The sequence below is a fragment of the Streptopelia decaocto genome, assembly GCF_964273445.1.
Source record: "Streptopelia decaocto genome assembly, chromosome: 1".
Lineage (NCBI taxonomy): Eukaryota > Metazoa > Chordata > Aves > Columbiformes > Columbidae > Streptopelia > Streptopelia decaocto.
The window spans coordinates 39273150-39300567 of record NC_138663.1 but is presented as its reverse complement, the minus strand read 5'-3'; the positions used below and the strand labels follow the sequence as shown (position 1 = coordinate 39300567).

The following is a 27418-nucleotide window of genomic DNA, read 5'->3' as shown; positions in this document are numbered from 1 at the left end:
AGCGTCTACCCTTCCTGCTCACATACTCCCCAAAATCAGGGCTTAACAACAGGCAGAGCTCAGCGATGGGAGCTGGGGCTTGCAATGTGCTTTGCTGTGCTAAATGTACCTTCTGCCCAAGGTTTTCTGCCTGTCTTCTCTGTCCTGTTTTATTTAGTCTTCACCTCAATGTGCAGCAGCCAGTCCTGACCTGATCCACCCCCTCTGCAAGCTGGGACCAAGAAGAGCAAGATCAGGATGAGCAACAGCCTGGCCACGCACAGGTGAGAACAGGCAGCGTCTGGCTGTGCCACATCAGTGCTCCCGACCGCTGTTCCCTTCTCCCTCTGACACTTTGGGCTGCAAAGTGGGGCCTCACCCCCAGAAACTATGCAAATATTTGTATCACATGGAGGCTGCTTGTGGCCATAGGAGCCACAGCATCACATGCAAAGGGCGGCTTCAGGATTAGCCATCCCCAGGAAGGCAGGCAAAGCACACTGGACACGTTGCCAAAAGGCATCGGCTGCAGAGGAGCGGCAGCCACTAGAGAGGAAGGGAACCAGAGAAATCAGAAAAATGAATAGGAGACGAGGAGGCTCAAGGTGCAGAGGGCAACATCAAACACTTGAATAGAAAAAAGAAAAATAGTTCCCAGCACTCAGGGAAGGGGGTGTCCTTGGAGCTGAGCTCTCACAAGGCATGCAACAGCTTCAGTGAGGGTTAGAAATACCATGTTGCCTGGGAATTTTAAGACCAGGCAGGACGAAGCAATAAGAGAAGATTTATACAAGCAGAAGCAGGGGATGGAAAGAGAAGAGAAATAAGGGGGGCTCATAGCTCTGCCCATGCACACCACAGCTCTGCATGCCCCTTGCTGCCTGATGTCCCCCATCCCCGCTGTGCAATGCCTATAGCACTGAGTGTCGAAGGGCAACAATGGGGCCAAAACTCCTCTGCTTTGGACACAGCCTCCAGCTGCCTTGCTAAGGTCCCACTGTGCATGGGGACAAGCGAGGACACTGGCGGCTTCTGCAGCCCCTGGGGGGCTCAGGACAGCACCGACGGGGCTGCACAGCCTCCAACAACGTCACGTTTGCCGCAGGCTCATGTCAGTAATGGGCTCTGGATGATCAGCGGGTTGGCAGTAAATGGCTCCTCTCAGCCGGCTGGAGCTCCCCAGCACCAGCTCCCTCGTTGTTTTCATTAGGCTGAAAGTAAGCTGTGTAGTCCCTGCAGATTTCCAGGCTACTGGGATTGTCATAGCACCCAGTCCTTGTTCTCTGCCTGCAAAGTCAGCCTGTAGGGCTTTGCCAGGAGGGATATCTCCATGCTGTCTGTGGGCAGAGGGGCTGTGGAAAGTGAACTGCTATGGAAAGATGACGATTTGCTTTGTTTAGGGCAAACATGTTCACTCTAAAACCTACTGCTGCCATGATGATATGTAACTGTTTTCCCAGCTTCATCATTGAAGTCTGGAGTGTCCCACAATGTCACTGCCTTCACTGAACACTTTCTGCCAAGCTTTTCCTCTTTCACCTGCACTTAAGGCATGATGGGTGAAGATAAGCTTCACGTTAAGGGTTACACTCTCAGGAGCCACACAGCACTAATTAAATGCCATATGTAATTAAGGAAAAGGAGGGCTGTTGTAATCATGTAAAGTTTACTGTAAGTGTTGATCTGGGATGGTGTCAGGTGTGATGATTTGCAGCCAAGGCATCCCAGTCCTGGCTGCAGGATTGTGGAGGAAGCTGTTGAGGAACTCTGTGGGGCTTGAGCTGAGTTTAATGGGTCTGAATGAGCAAGCTTACCTCTTTTGCTGTCAACAGAAAACTGTCTCCGTGGGGATAAGGTGCTCCTGGCTTTTCCCAGAGGAAAGCAAAGCCCCTGGGATGTGGTCAGGAAGTGTGATGTTAATGGAGATTTCTCCCTCACCTCTCAGCACAGAGGTCCTTCCACGGGCTGGTTCCTTTCTGTTCCTCAGGGCTCACCTGGCCAGCAAAAGCACTCCCTTTCCTTACTCCCAGTCTCACAGGTGACTTGTCTTTTCCCCTTCCTAGGGCTTCTTGCTGAGCTTGTCCTACAGCATCACCAAAAGCTCCCAAGCCACAGGACTGATGCTCAGAGGCTACGCCTGTGCTGGCAAAGGAAGCAGAATCTGTCCTGCTTGCACTCACGGGCCAGGTGGCATCAGTTTGTGTCCCCAGGCAAAGCTGGCTCACTGCCAGAGGATCAGTGGCTGTGATTACCTGTGGCACATGGACTTGGCACACTGGAGAAGCCGAGTACCCCACTCAGTCCCACGCTCCTCTCCCCTCATGTCGTGACTATGTGACAAAAGCGGAGCTGTGTGAAGTCAGCCGCGTGCTGTGCCAGGCATCGCGGCAAATCACAGCGTTGCAGCAGCGCAAATCCCACCGGCTCCCTCCCTCGCATTTGTGCTAGATTGATCAAAGGCCTTGCTTGGATGGTGTTTTTCTGGGATTCTCTGGCAGCCTGATGATGCATAAAAAATGCTGGAGAAAGCTGCCCTGCGGCTGAGGTCCAGCACAGCCCAGTGATGCTCACCCCAGCCCTGGAGCAGCAAGACACTGCTGGGGCAGGGAGAAGGCTCCTGCCAAATTGTGGATGCTCTGCCAGCACACTGCTTCCCACCTCCATCATGCCCCCTTATCCTCCCTTCTGCCCTCTGCTTCTAGCCCCTCACTTTGCCCTGCCTTCTCACTGTCATTTTCTGCCCCTGTGGATAGCTCCTGCCACACATTCATAATTTATATTGCCCCCCCATCCACCCTCTCCCCATCCCTCCTTTTCCCTCTCTCTGCTTCTGTCTCTCCCTCTCCTACGACTTTCTCTTGAACACCAGCAGTTCTGATCTATCTTAAAACCCTCAGCTTTGCTTCTTTTGTACACTTCTGGGGCATCTGCAAAGTCAAATAAAACAAATGACACTCTGCTAGTGACTTGGGAGCACCAGACTGTGGTCAGATGCCTTGTAAAAGCCTCCACCGCCTCCAGCCCACACTGCAGAGCCCCGCACTGGGGAGAGGTTGTATCTAGCACACAGCAAACACAGCAAGCAAAGGAAATCACTGGGTTTTATTCAGGTTAAGCAGGGGAAAAATCCAAGGACATGCTGGTGAATGTGATTTTTGTCGCACCATGCTATCCCCACGGCACTTCGCATCCTTCCCTTGGTCAGGCCAGGGGGATGCTTGGCCCTGCTGCGAAGTGTCATTGAGCTGCTACTACAGCAAAAGGCTCCTCCATGCATGCTCAGGACAGCAGGGAACAGAGCAGGGGTAAGTTTTGGTCCCATGGGTCCCACAGCAATGCCATAGCAGTGACCATCTTGGAAGATGTCCCAACCTGCTGAGCAGTGTTAGCCTCACACTCTCCCTTTTCATCAGGTAGAAAGAGGCACTGAGGAGATAGGATTGAACTATGTGCATACGGGTCCATTTCTTTCTCCGCCTCACCACAACTGTCACCTGGCTTCACAGCTCATTTTGCAGCTTAACCACTTTCTTCTGCTTTGGTGACAGTCATTAATTCACTCACAATCATCACATGGAAAAAGCTGGCCAAGTCAGTAAACCACACACATGGGGTTAATATCAATGAATAATGTCACTGCTCAGAGAGCAAGAGGTCCTTCAGCCCCAGATGGAAGGGATAAAACTCTGAGTAGCAAGCCAAGATCAAAGAGGAGGTGTTCTGATGTGCCATTAACAGCCTGGATTTCCTACCAGGATGCCTTCATTTTGGTTGACTCCCTCCTGGAGTTTCAAGGTGCTTCACAAAATTAGCAAGTTAGGAAGGTGGGAAATGGAAGCCTTAAAATCTGTTGCAGGAATGTCACCCAGGTCACTTGATGTTACATTAATATATCTCTCCGCTCTGCATCAGTATGGGTGGACTGTGGCTTTCCTAGATGAATGCTGTGGGCCAGTGAGGACAGGTGAGTGGGGACAATGGGTTAACCATTGCCACAGGAGCTTTCAGTGGCTCTGCTGCATCCATTCCCCTTTGCCCCACATTATTCTGGCCGCTTGGGAACAGAGTAGTTACTCACAAGCTGGAAAACAGGCTTCTTTACTTTGCTTATCTGTAATGGACAGTCAGAGACTCCTGAGTTCCTCTTGGAGGGGTCACAGCTAGAGGATGGCCAGTTGTTGCCAAACCTTCCTCCTCCAGCAGCTCCTTTGGAACAGAGACCATGGCATCTTGCAGTGCGTGAGTTGATGCTCTAGCAATATGACTGACACCTTCAGGGTCCCTCTTCCTGGTGTTCTCCTCTGGGACCTGGGTAACCTCAGTGTTGCCTCCATAGAAACCTCTGGTGCTGTTGGTGAAACCTTTGCCCATGTCGACCATGTGGACTTTCTTTCCAACTCTCTTCTTCTTCTTCCTGGTCTTGTTCTGGAAGAAGAGGCAGGTGAAGACCTGCTTGAAACGCTTGCGGAAATGCTTGGAGATGAGGGCGTAGACTATTGGATTGAGGCATGAATTTGCATATGAAAGGCAGTGGGAAGCCAGGCGACAGGCATAAGTGGCTCGGTTGAAGGGAAAATGGCCGAACCAGAAGCACAGGATGACCAGGTGGTGAGGCAGCCAGCAGAGGCAGAACAGGATGGCCACAGCCACAATCATCTTGGTGACCTTACACTTGGCCTTCCGGGACTCTGAAATCCTTTCTATGGGGTCTACAGAGGTCCACAGGAACTTGATGGTCCTGGCATATGCCAGGCTCACCACGGTCACGGGCAGAAGGTATCCAAAGACAAATGTGAGGACGTCCAGAATCTTTCGGCGCTGGTCCTCCCAGATGGGGATGCAGATGGGCACCCCATGGTAATGGACAATCTGGTAGTAACTGAGGTAAGGCCCTGCGAAGAGCAGTGACAGCAACCAGATGGCTGCAATGGCCACTCCTGCATTTCGGGAGGTGCGGAGATCCCGGGACTTCAGCGGATAGCGAATGGCCAGGTACCTGGTGGGAAGGGGAAGGAGAAGGAGAGGCTGAACACAATATGGGTGAGATGAGACATCTCTTCTGCCCTGTGGAGCTGTCATCCTTCCCATGCAGCCACCCATCTCTCCCCCTCTCCACCTCTTGGAAGGCTCCCTGTTTCTCCTCTGGTGCGTTGCTGCCCTGGGGCTTTGCCATTCTTGGTTTTTCATGGTGGACACCAAGCCTCAGCATATGCCTGCACTCCTCTCTCCCAAGTGAGGGCTGGGTAACCAGGCAAAGAGCTTGGCTTGGTGCTGGGAGAAGGCACAGCAAGATGGGGAGGCTGGCTTTGCTGGCCCTGCCTCTGGTGAGACCCTACCTGCGTCTCGCAGGCCGCTCAACTGGGTAAGGACTGGACTTTCTCCCACCCCTTAGCTGAAGGGTGGCAAACACATTGTCCCTGAGCTGGGGGACTCAAAGGGGAGGGGACACTTGCCTGTCAACAGAGACAGCAGCCAGGGTAAAGCTGCTGGCGTACATGGTGAGGTAGATCAGGAAATGCACAGCCTTGCAGGCAAAGGCCCCAAAGAGCCACCCATCCAGGGTGTAAATGGTGGCCTGGAAGGGGACACAGCAGATGATGAAGCACAGGTCGGCCATGGCCAGGTTAAGGATGAAGAGGTTGGTGGTGTTGTACTTGACTTGGCCATTCCGCAGCAGCACTGCCAGCACCAGCCCATTCCCCACAGTGCCCAGGAGGAAGATGAGGGAGAAGATGATGGGCACGATAATCCCTGCAGCTCGCAGCTCCAGGCTGTCAGAGGAGGTGTTCCAGCCTCCTGGCATCTCCCCATCTGACTGCAGGGACCTGCGCAGGGAGAAAGGAGGACACAACACCCATGCATGGCCATGGGCAAGCACGTGCTGGTCGGTGTTGACTACAGTGGCCACCACAGCTCTGGCCCTAAGGTGCCTGATCCTGGTCTCTGTCTGATGCCCACATTTCTCCCAGAGATGCCAATCCCAACCATCTGGTTAAATGATGACATCAAGATCCTCGTCATGTCACTGGCGAGAATGCTGTTGAGATCAGTCAGCCCACATCTGCCTGGCTCGAGTGGAGCCAAAGCCCCTGTCTCATGCCCTCATTCACATCCCCACCACAGCACCTCCTGTGCTTCCAGCCCCCTGAAGAGCCCCCTGGCCTGCAGCCTGGCCTCCCCTGCATTCCTCCTACAATCCCAAAGCTGCTAAACCTCTCGGGATTGCTTGCTTTGGCAAGTCTAAATCCTGGCTGGTGTTCAACAGGGCTCAGCTGTGAGGCCATGGGGAAGGGGGATCCCATGGGTTGTGAGTGGCCACCTGTAGCAGCAGAGACCTGATGCCTGGACGATACCTTGCAGTGGCAGCACCCCACCACACTCCCACCCAAGAGAGCTCCTTCAGCTGGGACCACCTCTACCCTGGAGCTGCCTGCTCCTTGCTCCCTGTATAGTAATGCCCCACAGAGAAGAAGCAACTAAGGGCACCTTTTGCTGATGCTGAGAGGTGGTCACAGGATGGATGGTGGTAGCAAGGCAAGGATGGGGGGAAAACCTCAGAGCCACCTGAAACACAACACAATGATCATTGCAAAGGAGCATATTATTACTGCAGCTCAAGTTATTGTGATTTGCTGCAAAACTTCTTCAAGCCCTAAGTAACACTGTGCTTAGTTGGGGAGTGCCAACAGTCTATCTCCCAACAAGCGTTCTCTGTGTTGTGCTATCATTAGAACAAATTGTCCTTCACTAAGCAGCAACCAAGAGGGAAAGACACAGTTATCTAGCAACTGTTGACATGCAATTAACTCTTTTATGGGTCTGCAAGGTCCTTTGCCCCATGCTCCTCCATCTGTCAGCTCATGCCACTTCTCCTTCCCAGTAGCTTCTCTGTATCACACCAAAATGTTGTCACTGCCTCTCTGGCTCTGCAGTCCCCTCTGTCCTACTGGTAACTATCTGGGTCCTCCATCCACCCCCCATGGAATCTCCTTGATTGAGCAGAGGACCCCGTTCTCCCTTTGGGCATGCACATAATAGACTGCGGGGCATCTCTGCACACCAGCGTGTCCCTGCTCAGGGAGTCCGAGGCCACCTCTCATTTTGGGAAGCCAGCACTCACCTCTGTGGGGAAGGGTCTGCAGCTTCAGCACTTGCTTGCAGGAGACCTCCGGTCCAGCCCAGGCAGTGGTGGAGAGGAGGACGCAGGCCACCAAAGAGTTTGGGCAGTGCCGTCATCACTGCCTGGTGCTCCACTGCCTCCCCCTGCCTATCATCAGCTCTGCTCTGTCTTCTGGCTCCCACACCGGTCTCTCAGCTTCTGGAGCTCCTCTCCTCTCTCTGTCTCCCCCTTTTCCCTCCCTCTGCTCTTGCTGCTGATCCATTGATCTCTGTTAGTTTTTTTCCCCTCTCCCTGAGGTTGGGTTTGGAGTTAACTCCTCTCTGCCCAGCCTTCCTGCAGGCTCAGCTGCTCCCTACTCCAGCAAACAGGGGGTGATGGAGGAAAAGCCTGTTGCTCCTCAGTGGGAGAGGGAGGACAGAGGAGGGCAGGGACCCATGGATGTCAGTAGGCCTTGCAGGCACCCCTTGAAGCTGGGTGTTCAGGACATGTTGCCCAACACCTCCAGGGAACATGAATATCCCACCTCAGTGAGTCTGGCCACTGCCCCATCCTTGGGATATGGGTCTCAGCCCTCTGGAGCACAAGCAATTAATTGCTATTGTTTGCTGTTATTAATTAATTGCAAGTAGCACGGCACAGAGCAGATCAAGTCTCTTCTACAGTGTCTAACCCAGGGAAGGAGGGGAAAGCAGGCTTTGGTTTCCATCCAGCCCAGATTTGCCCTCCACTAGCATTGCCAGGGTCCTGCAGAGTGAGGCTGGAGGACAAGCCACCCAGGGAGGCCATCTGCAGAGCTCCAGCTCTGTCACAGCTGCCCAGGACAACATGTGTGTGCTGGCTGATGTACCGAGAGGTGACGGTGACCCACACAGCCCTCCTGTCCCGCTGCCATGTCCACCACAGTGACGGGACATCGTGCCCTGCAGACTTCCAGAAACGCTGAGGCTGAGCATGGCTTGGCAGTCGTTTCCTGGCAAGACCCAAAGTTCACCAGCTTCCCTTCACTGAGGAGGTCCTGGATGCTTCTTCCAACAATGGGGCTGGATGTAGAGGAGGAGCTGCCAGCCTCTTCCCCTCCACAGCAGCCCCGATGCCCCTGTCACCCCTTGGCCTGGTGGGAGGGACGGTGCGTCCTCCCCCCCCACCTGCCACTCCGGTCGGAGGGAGCGGGGTGTCCCCACCGGCTCGCTATCAGCCGCTGGAACCAGGGAAAAGGGGAAGGCCGTGCCTGGGGACGTGGCGATAACCCGGGGGATGCGGTGGAGCGTAAGCCCGGAGCCCGGCACAGTCCACCGCAGCGCCGCTCGCCATGGAGGGACCCCGCCGTGCCTGCCTCCTCCTCTTCATCTTCTGCCTGCTCCCGCCGCCGGTCGCCCTGAGCCCGCCACCGCCGCCAGAGGAACCCCGAGAGCCGCCGCCGCCGCCCGGCACCGCTGACCCCGCCGCCCACCTGCTGCGCGGCCGCCCCTCGGCCCCGGTGCGTCCGTACAGCCTCTCGCTCTCCCCCGAGGACTACCGCTACTCGCCCAAGCCCCGGCACCTGCGACCCGGGCGGCTGCGCCGGCTGTTGGGCTCGGCCTTCGACCCCTTCTGGATGGCAACCGAGGAGCCCCGGAGCCGCAACAGCAGCGTCCCCGGGGAGAACCTGGAGTCCCTGAGCCGGGACCTGGCGGAGAGCGCGGGGCGCTACCGCCGCAAGCTGTGGCGGGAGGCGGAGGGGCTGGAGCTGCCCGCACTGCTGCCCCCCGCCCCGGGTCTGCCCCCCGAACTGCCGGAGAGCCTGGCCCGCCAGCTGCGGCAGTGGCTGGTGGAGCGGGCTGCCTGCCGCCTCACCTCGGTCTGGGTCGACCTGGGTCCCGTCTTCTGGCCCCGCTGGGTCCGGCACACCGCCTGCGAGACGGGTCCCCCCGGCTGCTCCTGGCCCCCCGGCATGACCTGCCGCCCCGCGCAGCTCACCCACATCAAGCTGCTGGCCTGGCACTGCTGGGCGCCCCAGACCCCCGGGCCCCCACACTGCGCCTGGCGGCAGATCCCCTACCCCATCGTGTCCGCCTGCAGGTGCTCCTGCCGCTGAGGGAGCTGGGGGGGGACTGCGGAGGGACCCCTGCCCCCGGGATTGTTCCTGCAGCCGAATGGCCTGAAGAGGCAAGCGGCTACCTGGATTCACCCCCGTGAATTATGGGGACCCCAAACTAGAGAAATAAACCACCAGAAGGAAGCAGGGAGCAGCTGCAGGCATTGCTGTTTCTCGCCAAAGTCCCCGGGGAGGGACACAACTGCTTCGCTTTTCGCCTGCCAGCACGGGGAGGCATTAGCGCTGGCAGGGACGCTTGCACTGTGTTTATCTCCAGCAAAGAACACCGAATGGGAAAATCACAGCACTCGACGGCAAGTTCAGACAGTGTTTGGATCAGCCCCGGTGGGCTCGGTCGCAGCCAGGGCATCCCTGCCTGTCTGGGCAGGGAGTGAGGGAAGAGGGACGCTGGTGTGGAAGGGGCATGGAGAGGTGGGTGGCACCTCAGGAGGGAAACTATGGAGTTGAGAGAGGCTGGAGGGTGTCACTGGGAGGGGGACAGGTTCAAGGCTATGAGGGGGCAGCCTGGTAAGGGTTATTAGGCCAGGCAGGTGAAAGAACCTGATGGGGGGCAATGGGGGAGCAGCAGGGACTCCACAGCTGAAAGCACCCTTGTCGAGGAGATAAGTATGGAAATGTGCTGGGACAGGACAGTCCCCTACTTCGAGGTACAATGGCAGAGACTTGGGGAGAGTCCCGATCCACCACATGAGGTAGAGGGTGGTGGGTCAGGACTAGGGGGCCTTGCAGAGCAGCTTATGGGATCTGGGATGGGTTGGTGAGCCCAAGGTGGGAATTGCATCCTTGAAAGGTGGCATCTGTCTCTACATCTCACCTAGCAAAAAGCCTTCTGTTTTCTGGCCTGAAAGCTGCAAAGAGCTTTGTATCAGACCCAGGGTGGGAGGCCTTGAAGAAATAAAGAGCTGGAGGCTTTGCGTGGGAGTGCAATATTAACACAGCACTTGCAGTCAATGGGCACTGCATTGTTCATTTCCACTATGACATTGCCTGACCCACCTGTGTTCTCCAAGCTTTGGTGCTCCCTATGCTGCCCTGTAAACTGCAGTCTGCTGCAAAGCTCAGCCTTGAAGTTGACGGAGAGGCAGCAGGAGCGCGGAGGGTCGGCTGCTGAGGCGCCTGAGTGAGATGGAGGGGACAGGGTGGTCAGGGTGCCTGGTGAGGAGAGGAGCCAAAGAGGGAAGCACACGTGTGCATGCAACCCTGTGCATTGCAGGGGAGGGAGGTGGCTGCTGCTCTTGCTTGCGGCTGAGCAGCAAGACGTCTGTATGACTGAGCTCCCTTTGAGGGAGGACTTGAAAGGTGGAGAGCGTTAAACAGCTTGTGTTGCCTGCCCTGAGCGGTCAGGGCTGCCTGCAGAAACCCAGGGGACAGTGTAGCTTGGGCTGGGGACCAGCAGGAGGGAGGAGCAGGGGAGCACAGTACAGGTGTGCAATGGAGTTGTGCAAAGAAATGGTGCATGTGAATCAGACTCAAAACAGCAGTGATTTGGTCTAGAACTCAACCCCCCTGTACCAGAGCCTGCCTGGCTGAAGCTTCATCTCTTCCAGGTTGCAAAAGAGGTCTGAGCACAACCCTTTGCCATTTCTCCATTACATGTCCCATTCCCAAAATATTGCCCTTTGATAAGGGGGGAGATCTTGCAGCACCTTGACGGCCTGGTGCCACACAGAGGGAACTCCATATCATGCTTTATCAGCAGGCTGTGCTCAGGGCCCTGTGGGGACAGAAAATTAAATATAATCAGCTCACAACTACACTAACAGACATTCTGACAAGGTCCAGTGGCAGCCCCATAGAAAATGCATTTCTCCCCTGCCTTTTGTATCCTGTAAAGCTCTGCAACCCTGAATTAACTTCCGTATTCTTCTGCAGTTGCTCTGTTTCAGGTCAGATGTGTTACCACCCCATAGCTCACTCCCTGACTGCCTAATGGCAGGTAGTGTTTTCAGAGCAGATCTTTACTGACGTGATCCAGCTCTGGCACCCAAGCACATCACAGCTGGTGCTCAGTTTGGCACATAGGCAGACAGCAAGACAAACATGATTTCTCATCTGGAATAAAAATAGTGCAAACAAAGCAATCCTGAGAGATGCCCAGGATGCACTTGTTCCTGTTTGAGTGCTAAATTGCTGCCTCAGCACAGCTTGGAAAAACAAATCCAGATATCCCAGCCTGCTGCGCATTCTCTGCTGTGCAAAAGTTGCAGCCAATGGAGGAAAATTACAGGTTTCTGCCAACTGCTCTGCCCCCAGCCTCAGCGCCAGGAACACGCAGACCCTCTTGCCAAGCTGCTGGCATCTGCCACCTTGGCTTGCCCACTGCTCCATCTCTGGGGCAAGATGTAGCTCCCAGGCCACAGCGATGGGCAAAGCCTTAGAGCCAGCCCTGGGGATCAAGCAAGCCTCACACCCAACACCCAAGAGTGAGAAGTGGAAAAAGGAGCACCAGAGCTTCACCTGGCCCATGAGCTTTTTCCAAAACCAGCTGCTGGTGGCACAGAGTTGCCAAGGGCTTGGGGAACCCCCCCATCCACCTCAGTGGGGAATTATAGGGCAGATCCGCTGGGGTGATGCTGCTGGACCCACAGGAGAGCACAGAGGAAGCAGGTGACCTCAGGCATACCAGCAATGCTACATTTCACAGAATCACAGCATGGTTGGTGTTGAAAGGGACCTCTGGAGATCATCTAGTCCAACCCACCTGCTAAAGCAGGTTCACCCAGATCAGATAACACACGAATGTGTCCAGGTGGGTTTTGAATGTCTCCAGAGAAGGAGACTCCACAGCCTCTCTGGGCAGCCTGTTCCAGTGCTCTGGCACCCTCAAAGTAAACAAGTTTTTCTTCATATTCAGATGGAACATCCTATGCATCAGTCTGTGCCCACTGCCCCTCATCCTGTTGCTGGGCACCACTGAAAAGAGTCTGGTCTCATCCTCTTGACACTGACCCTGGAGATATTTATAAGCATTGATAAGATCCCCTCTCAGCCTTCTACAGGCTCTCTCAGTTTCTCCTCATGAAAAAGATGCTTCAGACAGATGCTCCAATTTCCACTGGCAGGAGACAGCAGGAGCTGCAGCACTTCAGTGCCCAGATTGAGGCCTCAGGGAAGACACAGCAAAGTGGCCACAGTGAGGGAGGATGCGAATGGGCTGCAGCCCCTGGATGAGAAAACAAGAGCCAGACAAATATCCGCTGCACTGCAGAACACTTTTAATGACACAAGAGCTGGTTGCCAGTGCCTCTGCCAGCACACTGGAACAGTCACAGCCTCCCGCAGGCTGTGATGCCCTGAGAACCGTTCCTACTTTCAGCAGCATGCCTTTCAAGCCTTTCCCCCCGGCACAGGCCCTTGTCTTGGTCATGGGCAGGGAGGGTGACAGAGGTGTGTGTTGGCCTCTCAAGGCAGTGCTCCGCGTTTCCGTCCCACCTCGATGAAGGCTTCCACGCAGCGGTCGATGTCCTCATCGCTGTGCACAGCCGAGATCTGGACGCGGATGCGGGCCTTTCCCTTGGGGACCACGGGGTAGCTGAAGCCAATGACATAAATACCTGGAAAAGAAATGCAGGCAGCTCGCTGGGAGGGAGGCTGACGTGGTACTGGGTGACAGAAGAGCTTTTGGATCCCCCTTCCCTTCTCAATAATCATTTCCAGGCTTCAAGGTTTTCAAGTGGCATCTGCTCCCAAGCATGGAAATGAGGGTTAGGGCCAGTGATAGGGATGGAGTCCAGCATTGCAGGGCAACAGGGCTAATGTAACCTTTCCCCCCCAGAAAGAGAAAGGAGGCGAAGCCAGCAACATTTGGGGCAGGAGGATATCTGCAGCTGGAGGGTACACGAATATCAGATTTCATGCAGGAACATCCTCTGGAGGAGGGCAGGGTGGTGACATCACCACTGGCTGACCCTTCCCTCAGGCCATGTGTCTGCATTCAGAGGACCCTTCCTGGTTCACCTCTGTCCAGCATGTCCTCAGCCATCACTGCGGCCAGCTGAGCGTCCCCCAGCATGACAGGGCAGATGGGGTGGTCTTTCCCTGAGATGGTGAAGCCGGCTGCTGTCATCTTGCTTCTGAACCTGGCGAGTAGAAGGAGAGGATGAATAAAACCTCTTCACCCCTGTGCTTGGGTGCCTTGCTCTTCCCTGGGAGCCTGTGCATCTCCTGTGCAGGGAAGGGATCTCTCTTTTTGCAGCGACCTTTTGCCATTTCCCAAGCAATGCTAGGGTAACTGCAGCTGCTTGAGGGGCAGATGCTGCATCCCAGTGCACAGAACATCCAGCTGTGACACATCTGCCCACATATCTGTCTGACCCATGCAGGCACATCCTGTGGTTTTCCCTGAGCAAACCCCTGGCCGTGACCTGCAAATCACCTTCATGGCTGTCACCATGGGGGTGAATAAACAAACACACATGGACAACTCACTCCTAACAAACCTCTGCTCCTGCTCTCACCCCAATCTGGCCCCCTCACCGTTGGGTCTTGGCAGCCATGGACTGTGCAATGGCATTGCTGTCCATGAGGAGGTCCAGGGCCTTGGACGCACAGCCCACCACGGCGGGGGGCAGGCTGTTGGAGAAGAGGTACGGCCGGGAGCGCTGGCGGAGGAATTCGATGAGGGGTTTGGGGCCAGTTGTGTACCCACCTGCAGATGGAGGACACAGAAATGGACAAGGCACCGCCAGGCCCCTTGATAAACCCAACCTGTCACCTACAGCAGGAATTTCAGTACAAACCAGGCCTAAAAATCACAGCTCATGTCTTTTACCAAGAGTTTCCACCTTGACCCCAAAGGCAAATGCTTAGGGAAGATGACAGCAGAAGGAGTATATGGCAGGACCTCCCTTGGCCCTCCATCAGGGTCCCAAACTGAGCCTCATGCCACCAGCAGAAAAGGACAACAGGCATTTTTTGCTGTCATTAGACAGAGGAAGGCAACATCAAAGCAATGCTGTGGAGTTCTTTAGAGTATGGAGGTCCTTCAATAGGGAAATGCCTTCACCTGCAGCTCCTCCAAGAGCTTTTCCCAGGGTGGAGTTGATGATGGTGACTTTGTCCATCACTCCCAGGAGCTCATCAGTACCCCTGTTAGGAAAAGGAATGTCACATTAATGGCCCCGTCAGCATGCACCAGGGCAGCTGCTCTACACCCGATGCCTCAAGGGAAACAAAGTGCCACCAGCCAGGTCTGTGGTGTCCCCCCTTCTGGTAAAGAAAGAACCACCTCCCCGTGCCAGTTCAACCCAACTGTTGGCCTTGCCTTCTGCTACAGAAAGGCTAAGCTGGGATCTCCTGAGGAAAGATCATGGGTTCTTCATCTCTTCCAGATGGGAGAGCGCTCAAACAGAGCATGAGCTGTCACTGTGGGTCTTGCACATGCCTCTGACATGCCACACCATTAGCATACACCAGGGAAAAATGGTTGCCTGGCTGGAGTAGCTGGTGTACCTTGAGGTGGGCTGTGCACATCACTGACATGCTGCCCTAAATGCACACAGGCTTATAGCACCCGTCTCAAGGTTTACACTAGTGGAACCAACCAGCCGTGGCAAATGTGCTCTGTAGCTTCATGTCCTCCAGCCCAAAAAGGCAAAAGGGGGGACGGCCACCCAGCAGTTTGCTCTGTCAGAACAAAATGTTGTAGACAACGGCACCAGCTTCATACTGAAACAAGCACAACTCATGAAGCGTGCAGTAACTGTTCTCTCTTCCTCAAGCTGTTGTGCACTTACACAGCTCAGTGCAGTCAAACAGTTGTTTTTGCAACTGGTGGGACCAGAGAGCCCACTGGGAACAGAGCGACAAGGTCTACCTCAACCCACAGGATGGCTACCATGGCCCAAGGAAGGAAGAGTACAAGTCAAACAGACCATCCTATGAATTCTGTTTTAGGAAGACTTAAATTTGAGAAAGCTCAGTACAACTACAGGGTCTGGAATGCATTAAAGCCCAGCATGACCACCTCTCTTGTTAATGATGAAGTGCCACCAGGAGTGGCATCTCCTCACTTAAAAGATGTCACTTGCACCATCATTTTGATCCAGGATGAAACATTTGCCATGGTGAGAAAACAAGGCAAGTTTTCTTGCTTAGTTCCCACTTCTCACTCATTTCACAGCTTGATGTGGACTTGCCAGCTTCCCACATGAGATCTGCCTAGGGAGGAGAGAGCTGGGAGGGAGCTCTTCATAGAGCAACTTTTGGCTTTTTCAGACATGGCTTTCTCCTCTTGTCATCTCCTGCAATACCCTTCCATCTGAGAAGGGACCCATTGCTCATTCTGACAGGTGTTATCTGACACAGGTCTCTACCTTCCAATAGAGAGCAGGAAGGACAACACAATGGAGCGCCTGGTGCCCATGTGCCTGAACAACACAAGCATGTGAAGCATCTGCTCTCAGCAAACAACTGCAGCAAGCGCACTGCTTGTCACCTGGAGGATCTCCAGGGATGGAGGAAAAAGCTGTCCTGAAGCAATTTATCAAACTGCAAGCTAACTCCACAAGACCCCCAAGACCCAGGCATTTGAAAGTGATACCAGAGAGGAGAAGGATTTGGAAATCAGGAAGTCCAACTGCTTGCCAGGAGAGGCAGATGAGATGGTCACACCATCCCTTACACACAGAGAAGCAGCTGTCATGTTGGGAGCGGTCATTGCAAAAGTATCGCACTTTAATCCCCTCAGATACCTGAAAGGGATATATCACCAGGTGGGGAGGGCTGAGGCAAAGGAGGGGTGCAAAGCCTTCAAGAAATGGTGGCTCCAGGAGTCCCCACACAAAAGCACATCAGTCATCACCACCTTTGGCCTTGCTGCGGTTACAGGGGGAGAAACAGCCCCTTACCGGCCATTAGGTCCCAGGAAGCCAGTGGCATGGCATTCATCAATGAAGACCAGAGCATCATACTTCTGGGCCAGCTCGCAGATCTCCCTCAGGGGTGCAATGTCACCATCCATGGAAAAGGCACCGTCGGTGGCCACCAACCGCAGACGATGTTTCTGTGGGAGGGAAAGTGGCATCCCCAGGGGTGAAGATGTCACTCTGAGGAGAAGAGCTGGCGAAAGAGACTGGGACATAGTCCAACTCCTGTATGGAGTGGATATATCCAATAGAGGTGGGGGGGTTTGCATTGCAAGAAGCTGCTTCCCCATAGGCTGCTTGCCCATCCAGGTCTACCCATGCCGATTGGTACAAGCGATGCTGATTACACGGGAAAAGGCAGAGCCCACCCTTCGGGGCTGGTCACTGTGCTGGTAGCACAGCCAAGCAAGCAGCCTTGCACTGGGGTGGGGGCAGATCTCCATACCTGTGCATCCTGCAGCTTGGCCTCCAGGTCCTCCATGTCCATGTGCTTATAGCGGTACTTGTTAGCCTTGCATAGGCGGATCCCATCAATGATGGAGGCATGGTTCAGCTCATCTGACAGCACTGCATCCTCCGGGGTCAGTAGGGCCTGTTCACACCAAACAGAAAGGATCATCCTCTGCTCTGGGGCACCGCCTCACCAAAATCTTCCAGTCTCCCTTAATGAGGGGAACAAGGCTGCGCTCAACTGCAGCTGCCACACCTCTCCTAGCACTGCTAAACTTTTCACTTTCCTTCCCAGCCACCTTATCCCCCAATTTCCTTAGGCCAGGCTCTTGCCTTGTAGTTTCTGAGCTCAAAACCTCCACCTCCTTCCCTAGCAAGCCAGGGGGATCACCCCTTTCCCCTACCTACAATTCCAGCGGGAGGACAGACTTCCTAGGAAATGGAAGCCCTCTCTAAAAGCTGGAGCTGACTCAGGAAAGGGGAGGTCAGGGCTGATTTAACAGCTTCACGTAGCTCCCCTAGTTCAAGGGCACCAAGCCAGGGTTCTCCACCACCATTCACTGCCATCTTCCCTGTGGCACAGAGCTCACATCAGAGCCACTGGAAGACATAGCAGGCACATTGCTGTCACCTCCCTCCTCCATGCACAAAACAGGGAAAGCCCTACGAACCTCAAAGATACCAGCGTTGGCATCAAAGCAGCAGGCATAGAGAATGGCATCTTCTCGCTGGTGGAAACGTGCGATCTTCTCCTCCAGGTCTTTGTGTATGGTCTGAAGAGAGAAGCAAGGGTCACCGATGAGGCAGTACAAGTTCTTGCTTGCCCACTGCTGTTAGACGCTGACTGCAAGGTGAGGAAACAGTCAGGTTTATCCAGAAAAGAGGTGTGTGTGCGTGTGAGAAGCTTGTTGCATTCAGAAAGTGTTGACCTTACAATGTGGTTATGGGTTTGGACACCAAAAGCCAGCAGGGAGACTCCAAGCTCCCCACCCATGGAGAGCGGCTTTGAGTTGTCTCTGCACTTAACCTGCCAGCGCTCTGAAAGGGCTCCAGCGGGGATAAATCAGGGTGGGTTTGACAGAGCCATTTCAAGTCAGATTCGCTGTAATTTTGACCCTTAAGGGGGAGAAAAAGACATTTATTTTCTTGATTAGGAGGGGCATTTTGTTTCTTTGCTTTCTGAGGTGTTGCAATGGTTTAATTTGGCATCTTTCCAGATGTTTCACCAGGAGGGTCCCAGCAGGCTTTCATCCTGCCTGGCCATATGTACCCTAGCACTTTGTACACGTGTGAGTCTGAGCAGAACCCCTGAGAAAGGCCACCCTGGAACAGGGGATGCTGCCCCGGTGCCTGGTACCTGGGTACCGCAGATGAAGCGGACGGAGCTGAGCCCAGCACCGAACTTCTCCAGGGCCTCCACGGCAGCACGGATCACCTCGGGGTGGCTGGAGAGCCCCAGGTAGTTATTGGCACAGAAATTGAGGATCCCTGCGGGAAAAGAGGTGGATACTCGGGCGTCGCACCGGGGAAAGAGACCGAGAGCCCTCCCCGCCGCCTCATACATACCGGTCCCGCCGCTCGTCAAGCGGACGTGCGGGCCTTGGCGGGAGGCGATGATGCGCTCGCTCTTCCAAGTACCGGCGCCTCGGATGTTCTCCAGCTCATTCTCCAGCCGCTGGCGGAGTTCAGCCACTGCCGCTCCCGAAGCGGCCCGGGAGCTCCCGGCCCCGCCGCCCCGCAGCAGCCGCACAGCCGCACCACGCCACATCCCGCCACATCCCACCACCCGGCCCCGCCGCGCCCCGCCGGCCTGGGGGCGGGGTCGCGGCGGCCAATGGCCATTGGCCGCCGCGACCCCGCCCCCAGGCCGGCGGGGCGCGGCGGGGCTAGAGGGGGCGGGGCGCTGCTATGGCTCCGCCCACCCGCCGGGCTCACGCAGCCCGAAGTGTTTCAGGCACCTTCTCCGGGAGGTGTTCAGGGTTTTGGGGGGGGGGAGGGAAGAGCCTCTATCCCGAGGGGCTTAGGCGCGCCAAAAACAGGTGATTTGGGATCCTTGAAGTCTGAGGGATTCGGAGGAAACCCATACCAAGACATGGACCTGTTGGGGAGGGTCCAAAGGAGGCCACAAAGACGATCAGATGGCTGGAACAGGCTGAGAGAGTTGGGGTTGTTCAGCCTGGAGATCAGAAGGGACCAGGGAGACTTTATTGCAGCCTTTCAGTACTTAAAAGGGGCCTATAAGAAAGATGGGGACAGACTTTTTAGCAGGGCCTGTTGCAATAAGGACAAGGCATCATGGTTTTAAACTAAATGAGGGGAGGTTCAGGCTGGACATGAGGAAGAAATTGTTTCCAGTGACGGTGGTGAAACACTGTCGCAGGTTGCCCAGAGAGGTGGTAGGTGCCCCATCTTTGGAAACATTCACAGCCAGACTGGACGGGGCTCTGAGCAACCTGATCTAGTTGAAGATGTCCCTGCTCATTGCACAGGGTTGGACTAGATGGTCTTTGAAGGTCCCTTCCAACCCAAATTATTCTGTGATTATATGTGTGAGGGCCTGAAGGATTTATGAGCATTATCATGGACCTTAAGGATCAACAAGCCCAGGAGCCTTAGGTGCCTAAGAGATTTGCGATCCTCAGCACAGGTGACCTGGACCCTTACATCGAGGTGGTTTATGGGTGCCCACCACAGGGGGTAATGAAACAAGCGTCTATAGAATTTGGGTGCATCCAGCTGAAGTGACCAAGAATCCTTTGGTGTGAGAGGTTTAAGACGTTATCAGCTGAAGGAGATTAGGTACCTGAGCCCAAATAATCTGACCACCTTTGGCTGAAGGAATTCAGGACCCACAAGCCCATTGGTTTTAGACACAAACAGCCCAGTTGGACCAGACATCTCCATCTTCCAGTAGAAATGACTGGGGAATTCTGTGGCCAGAGTGATTTAGGTCCCTCCTGTCCAGGATGAATAAGCACCAGGCTCTTGAAAGGGGTTTAAGGTCTTCAGCCTGGGTGGTCTGGGAGCCTTTGGCCCAAGGGCTCAGGAACAAGAATCCAAAGGGATTAGGTGCCTCCAGACCAAGGATTTCAGTACCCTGACCGAATTATTTAGGATTCTTGATGCCTAAAAGGCTCAGGCACTGTCTGCCCAATTGATTTAGGATCATCAGGCTAACAGATCTGGGAGATACCATCCAGGAGAGTGAAGACCCCAGGCCTACGAGGTTTAGGCACAGCAAGCCTTAACACTCACAGCCCCTGGGATTTTGGAGCTCCTGACCCGGGTGGTTGGGGATCCTGACATCCAAGGAGTTTAGATGTGTCCAGCTAAGGGGGATTAGATACCTGCTGCCCAAGGCTCAGACCCTGCTGAGCCATAGAGCCAGCCCACAGGCTCCCTGCCAGCCCCAGCCCTCTGCACCGCCCAGCCCTGCCCGGAGCGGTGCTCGCAGAGGCCAGGCAGGCCCTGGAGCTGTGCCAGCCCCTGATGGGCACAAAGCCAGAGCCCTGGGGTGACAGCAGGGTTGTCCCCAGCAATCCTGCCTCCCCTGCCCTGCCTGCCCGCCCCAGCCTGCCTGCAGAGCAGCCCGCTGCCGCGCTTGGGTCCCTTCCTCCCCAGGGAGAAACGCTGCTCATCCCCCCAGGGATCAGCCCCTTCCCATTTGCTGAACACCTCCAGCTCCTTGACAGCAAAGGTGGTCAAAGCCTGGCTCTGCTCCACCTCCTCTATCCCATCCCTACCCCAGGAGTCCCTGCCACCACCCAGGCGGGCAGCCCCATTGCCCAGCCAGCTGGGTGGTTATCTCGGGCACCAGGCAGACCTCACACCCAGCAGCCCAGCACCCCTCGCCTCAGCCCTGTGGTGGGGAGCGAGGAGGGAGCCCCTTGTCCTCCCAGGAAGACTGTGGTTCTCGCAGCCGTATGTTCCCGCTTCCCCTCCAACACAGGCAGAGTCTTTGTCTGGTGCCAGGGAACACATACACCCCCCAGGAGCTGGGGCAGGGTCAGGAACTGAAATCTTGTACAGCCTTGACAAACACACAGAGACACCATCACTCCCAACACACAACAACCAGCCCAGCGTTAATAAAAACAACACACACAAGAAATTTCTGAGACAAAGAAATAAAAAACCCAGACGAGTAACTCTTAAAAACTGGAACTCTCCAAACCAAAGATGTTCCTTTTTTCTTTCATTAACTGCCTTGTTTTAACTATTTTCAGACAGGAATAGCTCAATTCTTTATAAAATGTAATAGAAAGGGATAAAAGTAAAGGCAAAAGCTATTTACAGAAACCAATGGGGAGAGTACCGAAACGCCTCTAGACTTGTCACTTCTTCTTGGGTGATTTCCGGGCGCTGGACTTGGCTTTGGGTTTCGATCGCTTTGCCTTCTTGGGCTTGGACGCCTTCAGCGACTTGGCCTTAACAGTCTTTGGCTTCTTGGCTTTCTTCGGACTGGTCCTCGACTTCTTCCTGGCTTTCTTGGTGGTAGATCTGCGCTTCTTTGCCGGTGACTTGGCTTTCTTGGGCCTGGCTGCCCTCCGGGGTGATGTGGATCTCCTGGCTGCCTTCTTCTTCTTCCTGGCCGGGGACTTCTTTGCCTTGATGGCCTTGGCCAGACGGAAAGAGCCGGAAGCGCCGACCCCTTTGGTCTGCTTGAGGATGCCGGCAGCAAGCAGGCGTCGGATGGCGAGCCTGATCTGGACATCGGCATGTTGGCCCACCTTGTAGTGGCTCTTCACGTACTTCTGGATGGACTGGCGGGAGGAGCCGCCGCGGCTCTTGTCGGCCCGGATAGCTGCCGCGATCATGTCTGAATAGGTGGGGTGAGCCGCCGGCCGCCGCGCCACCCTGGCCCGCTTGGGTTTGGTGGCCGGAGCCGGAGCGGGGGCTGGTATTGGGCTCTCCGTCATGGTCAGCACTTCTTCGCCCTACGATGCCCCGTTATCCTCACACGGCGGGAAGCCTGGCCCGGGACCACCCCCTCTGGGCGGGGAGAGGCTGGGGAAAGGAGCGGTGGGTGCAACCGCTGCGGTCCCGGTGCTGCGGTCCCGGTGCTGCGGTCCCGCTGCTCCGCTGCCGCCGCCGCCGCCGCCTCTGCGGGCGCGCCCGCCGCACACACCGTTTAAAGGCGCGGTGCGGACCGCGGGGAGGACTGCCCCGCGCGCGCCTCCCGCCCGCCCGCCGCCCGTGTCCCCGTGTGTCCCCCGCCACGCCCCGGCCCGACCCGCCGGGCTGGGACAGGGAGGGACGTCAGGGGACGAGGAGGGACACTGCGGGGTACAACAGCCGGACACTGGAGGGACAGTGGGGGGACACGGGGTGGGGATGAGGAGGGGCACTCAGGGACAAAGAGGGACACAGGGGGACACTGGGTGGGGACAAGGAGGGACACTGAGGGACAAGGTCGAGCACTTGGGGGGCATACTGCATGGGGACACTAGGGTACAAGGAAGAGCATTTAAGGACACTAGGTAGGGACGAGGAAGAACACTGGGCTGACAACAGCAGGACAAGGAATAGCATTTGGGGAGACATTGTGTGGGGACAAGAAAGGACACTGAGAGATAAGGAGGTACACTAGGGGCACACTGGGTGAGGACAAGGAGGGACACTGCGTGGGGGACAAGGAGGGGCACAGGGGATACTGGGTGGGGACAAGGAAGGACACTGAGGGACAAGGTCAAGCACTTGGGACCACACTGTATGGGGACACCAGGGGACAAGGAAGAGCATTTGGGGGGACACTGGGTAGGGACAAAGAACACTGGGGTGACAACATCAAGACAAGGAGGAGCACTTGGGGGAACACTGCATAGGGACAAGAAGGGACACTGAGGGACGAGGAGGGACACTTGGGGGTACACCAGGTGTGGGACAAGGAGGGACACTAGGGTACAAGGAAGAGAATTTGGGGGTACACTGGGTAGGGACAAAGAAGGACATTGTGAGGACAACAGCAAGACAAGGAGGAGCACTTGGGGAGACACTGGGTGGGTAGGAGAGGCACTGGTGGACGTAGTGGAGACAAAGGGGGGCACCTGGGTCAGGACAAGGATGAACGCTGGAAGGGGTACATGGGAGGACACTGGGGAGTGCTTGGGAACAACAGGAAGACAGGGAGGGACATGGCCAGGACACTCAGAGAAACATCAAGACACACGGACAGACACTTAGCAGAGACATTAGGGGCCAGGGAAGGATATTTTTGGGTGACACAAGGACTAACACAGGGGGAAACATCAGAGGACAAGAAAGGACACTGAGGAGAGCTTTGAGGGAAAAGGGGGAACACTGGAGGAGACACTGGGAGGGGAAACAACAGAGGAAAGTGGGAGCACTGGGATCAAAATAGGCTCAGCAGCAGCACCCCACAGCTGAATGCCTCTGCCCCCTGCCCTTTGCTCCCCACCAGGGGCTTTGGGGACATTGAGTTCAGTCCTTGCGTGTGTGTGGCAGGGGGTCACAAGTAACAGCCTGTCCCCTTTTTGGGGACACATACAACTCTTTGTGAGGGGACGGAGCAGGGACATCTAACAGCGACAACCAGCCCTCCTTTGCCAGCTGGATGAGTGGTTGGCTGTTCCTAGGAGATTAAGTGTAGTCACTATCACCATCTTGCCCGTAGGATTTAAATTATGTTTTCCCGCTTATTTCTTAAAAACACGCGGGCTCAGCCACCTGGTGCCCGCCAACACGCCGTGTGGTGCTCGGAGGTGAACCCCAACACCTCCAAACCCGCTGGTGCTTCAGCAGCACGTTAAAATACACAGATGGCACCTTCCTGTAACCTCCATGCGCTTGAGGTGCGCAGGGACATGAAAACCACCAGTCAGGGACACACAGAAGTATATATAAAAATAGATAGAGAGATATAAATAAGAATAAATATAGAAATAATAGAAGAAATAGGAAAATAATAGAAATAATAGGAATAGAAATAGAAATAGAAATAGAAATAGAAATAGAAATAGAAATATAGAAATAGAAATAGAAATAGAAATAGAAATAGAAATAGAAATAGAAATAGAAATAGAAATAGAAATAGAAATAGAAATAGAAATAGAAATAGAAATAGAAATAGAAATGGAAGCATTTGATGTCTCCTCCCCAACAGACACACACACTACACGAGGGTGCAGCAGTCTTCTGCCCTGGGGGGAGGCATTCAGCCCCCTCGTGCTTTCCCAGTGGCAGTAGAAGTGCATCCCACCGTGGGCATCCCTTTGTGCCTCCCTCCCCGGTGCCACTCTTTCACAGGTCCCGCTTCATTTGGGGAACAGGAAAGTATCACAGCACCTGCAAACCACTTGAGTTCATTAAGAGCTAAGAGGTCCTAACTACAGAGAGGAATAAGCACCTTCACACCTCCCCAGAGGTTGGTTTTTTGCTTAAGACATAATGAATGCATCACTTTCCATCCCATACAGAGCCCGCAGGTGGCGACCGCTGGTGGCCTCTGTACAACACTTTGGCAGGCCGAAGGACCTCTCATTTTTCCTAGCCAGGAATAAACCGCTGTCGCTGGCTGCCTGCACGTAGACAAGCCGGGCAAGGCAGATAAGGCACCATCTGCTTTTATTTGTGTCCAAGTTTGTAACTGTCAGAAGTGGCTCACCAGTACACCGGCTATGAGGGTGGATGTGGAGCGGGGTGTAAGCAGCGTCCCCAAGCCGCCAGGGCTGGCACAGCGCCACGGGCTGAGCACAGAGCCTCCAGCCTTAAAAACCTTTATCAGAGCAGCACAATGGCCAGGGTGGCAGGGAGGGAGAGAGGGAGCAGGAGCTTTACCTGACTTTAGTCAGCTGAAAATTAGGAGTCTAATATCAGCTCCTGCAGCCGACCAGGGCTGCTCAGCGTCCTCTGGCAGGTGCTGCTGGTAACAGGCAAACACCCTCTCCCAAATACACAGGGGTTCCAACACTTTCATCCGGACTAACTTCTTAATTTTTAGCCAGTCAAAATGGGAGGAAGACCCTGTGGCCCCAAGTGACTTGGTGGAGGGGAGGTGTACAGGTGAACACAGCTTATCAGGATGCTGCTGGCCTAGGACATGGGGGGGATCCCAGTCCTTGATATTGGAAAGCACCCTGTGAACCCTGTACTGTTATATCATTGCACCCTTAGCATTCGCTGGCCAGGATCAAGATGGGTTTTCCAGTCCCTGTCAGGATTTTGGAGCTGGAGGCAGGATGCAGATGCTGCAGAGCAATGCAAGCCCTGCTGCCTGTGGGCAGTGGGGTCCAGCACCCCACTGCACACAGTATGGGTGGGCTCATCCAGAAGGAAGAATTATTTCCGTGGGCCGCCCAGTCCTCTGTGCCGGGCTTGGGCTTTTTTCTGTGTTTTTGGCCACAGGAACCTTCCATCATGACCAGGGTGGGGAAGGTTAGCCCATGCACCTCCTGTTCTCCTCGAGGAGAGCTACCCAACTGCTCCAAGCCTCCTGTGCCTCCCATTTCTGGCATTAGGTGGCAGAGATTGGGAAATACTGCTTCTCCTGTGAACCCCAGAGGACAGAGCCTGGTAGAGGAATCCTCTCGGCAATCCCATTTACCTTCCCATTCCTCCCTGTGCTGTGTTCAACCAGACCTTGAGAAGAATTATGCACTTCTAGCTGTGGATTTCATCTTAAAGGTTAAACCATGTCCATTGTGGATGTGCTATGGATCTGCCAGGTAACAGCCCCTGCCTCTTAGGGACAGGACAGCTGGTCATTGGCACCCAACTACACCAGGGCACTTCTGGCAACTAATTCCAGTGACAACATTTTATTTTATCTGGGTTTCATTTTCAAAGAGTCTCAAAATCTGCAGAAGTGAGACTTGGCCTTGCTGGCACTCAGATCCAAGTGCTTCAGTACTTTGTCAGTGGCAAAACAGAGAAATTAGCTGATTTTCCAGCCAAGCTCATCAGAGAGTCAGCCCTGAACCGCCATGCGGTGGGGTCAGCCCAACATGAAGCCACTAAGCCCGGCCACCGCTAATGGCAGAGTGGGCTTTAATGATGCCAATAAATGACGGAGTACTGCCTCCTGCTGCTGGACTGATTACCACTGTTTTAAAAAATTTACAAGCTGTTTTTTAAGGGCAGGCTCCTTCAGTGAGCTGGGATGTTGGCTTGCATGCACCCAGGATGCTGCATGGCTGTAGCTTTTTCCCCATGCTCAAGGCTGTTTCTCACATCCACAACTGTGTCACTTTGGGATGCTTTTCGGGCTCTGTAAGGTGCAGCAGAGAGCTGGCCTCCCTCCGGCCATCACTCCTGTCACCCATGGACATTTCAGTCACCTCGTCTCCCAGCCTCACCCCCCACCCAGCTCTCCTGCACCCAGGAGATAGTGATGCAGAGACGATGGGGCGGCCGTATCACCCTGCCACAGGCAAAACAGGGGCTGCCTGATTAGCGCTGCACCGGTTTGGGAGGCGACAGTCCCCTGTCACCCTGGGATGATGGGACACTCCTACCCAGCCAGTGGCTGATCTGTAGCCACAGAGCCCCGAGGACGGGTGGCTTGGCCATATGTCAGGCACCCGCACATTTTGCCTGTGCTCATGTGACGTGTTTATCGGTGTCAGCAGCCCCCAGTCAGGAAGGGGAAAATAAAAAAAACAAAAACACACCATGCCAACAAACCAACCCAAACAAACACAAGATACAGAACCCAGGCTGAGGGAGTTGGGGTTGTTCAGCCTGGAGATCAGAAGGCTCCAGAGAAACCCTATTGCAGCCTTTCAGTACTTAAAAGGAGCCTATAAGAAAGATGGGGACAGACGTTTTAGCAGGGCCTGTTGCAATAAGGACAAGGGGTCATGGTTTTAAATTAAAGGAGGGGAGATTGAGGCTGGACACGAGGAAGAAATTTTTTACAGTGGGGGTGGTGAAACACTGTCCCAGGTTGCCCAGAGAGGTGGTAGATGCCCCATCCGTGGAAACATTCAAGGCCAGGCTGGATGGGGCTCTGAGCAACCTGATCTAGTTGAAGATGTCCCTGCTCATTGCAGGGGGTTGGACTAGATGGGCTTTGAAGGTCCCTTCCAACTCAAACTATTCTCTGATTCTATGACCAAGCCCTGCAGCCTGGAAACAGTCACCCTGAGCTACTCTATCCCCTCTTTCCTTCCCATCTCAGTCCCGGACATGCCAAACACTTGCCTCGTCCTAAACTCAATGACCACAGCCACGTCCTGCAGGGTGGGGAAGGAAAAGCCAGGACCTTGTGCCCTGCAGGTATAGGAGGGTTTTTGGGCTGGGGCAGGAGGCTGAGCCCCAGCTCCGCACAGCTGCAATGGGGAGCCAGCACTGAGCTCAGCACCCAGCCTCTTGCACCATCTGTCAGGTTGCCCAAGGGCCTCAGGCATATGACGAAAGCCTGAAAACCAGTTTTACCACCATTTGTGACTTACGAAGCAATTTGCTTTACCTAGGAAAAGCAGTCGCTACAGCTGTGCCTGTGGAGGATCGGGTCTGCATTTGCCTGCACCCCCCTGCCCCAGGGGCCGTTGATACCACACTGAGGTTATCACACGGTGGTGAGGTTATCACTTGTTGAGCAAAGATGTGCTGCCTTAAGTCTCCTCATCCCTCATCGTGGCTGCCACCCTGTCGTTAGCTTTGTTACGCCCTGCTCCCATCCCCATGTCTCGCAGTGCTCCAGCCTCCCAGCCAATACCTCTGTCACCTCCATCCGAAGTCCACCTTGAACCCTTCGCCCTTCCCTCTTCAGATGGTGCCTCCAGCCTCAGCACAAGCCAAAAATTAGGGCTGTTCCATAATTGCCAGCAGCCTCTCTGCAGAGCAACAGCTAATGTTTAAATTGGGATGGGGCTGAATGAGGAGTGGTCACCCCTGAGGTCCTCCATCCTGCCAAAAAAAACAACATGCTTCACCCCAAAACAGGAA

General features: G+C 54.8%; 4 protein-coding genes across 4 annotated transcripts; 1 reads left to right on the top strand and 3 right to left on the bottom strand.

Annotated features, from left to right (window-relative positions):
* Nucleotides 1–4086: 4086 nt before the first annotated feature.
* On the bottom strand, nt 4087–5782 carry GALR3 (galanin receptor 3; the record flags this gene model as incomplete). The annotated part of the gene is made up of 2 exons (XM_082043953.1): nt 4087–4975; nt 5433–5782. 2 exons carry the CDS (start codon nt 5780–5782, stop codon nt 4087–4089), a joined length of 1239 nt encoding a protein of 412 aa, XP_081900079.1.
* Nucleotides 5783–8347: 2565 nt separating this feature from the next.
* LOC309449069 (noggin-like) lies at nt 8348–9299 on the top strand. Its single transcript, XM_082070980.1, has one exon. It carries the CDS (start codon nt 8409–8411, stop codon nt 9171–9173), a length of 765 nt encoding a protein of 254 aa, XP_081927106.1. The 5' UTR covers nt 8348–8408; the 3' UTR covers nt 9174–9299.
* Nucleotides 9300–12387: 3088 nt separating this feature from the next.
* Nucleotides 12388–18302, bottom strand: GCAT (glycine C-acetyltransferase). The gene is made up of 9 exons (XM_082068982.1): nt 18077–18302; nt 17868–17998; nt 17182–17283; nt 16506–16652; nt 16043–16197; nt 14200–14282; nt 13671–13842; nt 13152–13273; nt 12388–12748 (listed from the first exon to the last, which is right to left on the bottom strand). The coding sequence occupies exons 1-9, from the start codon at nt 18276–18278 to the stop codon at nt 12597–12599; spliced, it is 1266 nt and encodes a 421-aa protein (XP_081925108.1). The 5' UTR covers nt 18279–18302; the 3' UTR covers nt 12388–12596.
* A 2353-nt stretch (nt 18303–20655) lies between these two features.
* H1-0 (H1.0 linker histone) lies at nt 20656–21641 on the bottom strand. The gene has a single exon (XM_082066234.1). The coding sequence runs from the start codon at nt 21427–21429 to the stop codon at nt 20845–20847; it is 585 nt and encodes a 194-aa protein (XP_081922360.1). The 5' UTR covers nt 21430–21641; the 3' UTR covers nt 20656–20844.
* Nucleotides 21642–27418: the final 5777 nt, after the last annotated feature.

What these genes read in the sequence shown, in the direction of transcription:
- GCAT (XM_082068982.1), bottom strand. Translation starts at nt 18,278, where the DNA reads ATGTGGCGTGGTGCGGCTGTGCGGCTGCTGCGGGGCGGCGGGGCCGGG. An exon ending in CCAACGCTGGTATCTTTGAG is followed by an intron (nt 16,653 to 17,181) that starts GTTCGTAGGGCT and finishes TGGTGTGAACAG; the next exon opens with GCCCTACTGACCCCGGAGGA. An exon ending in AGCTCTTGGAGGAGCTGCAG is followed by an intron (nt 13,843 to 14,199) that starts GTGAAGGCATTT and finishes CTCCATCTGCAG; the next exon opens with GTGGGTACACAACTGGCCCC.
- LOC309449069 (XM_082070980.1), top strand. Translation starts at nt 8,409, where the DNA reads ATGGAGGGACCCCGCCGTGCCTGCCTCCTCCTCTTCATCTTCTGCCTG.
- H1-0 (XM_082066234.1), bottom strand. Translation starts at nt 21,429, where the DNA reads ATGACGGAGAGCCCAATACCAGCCCCCGCTCCGGCTCCGGCCACCAAA.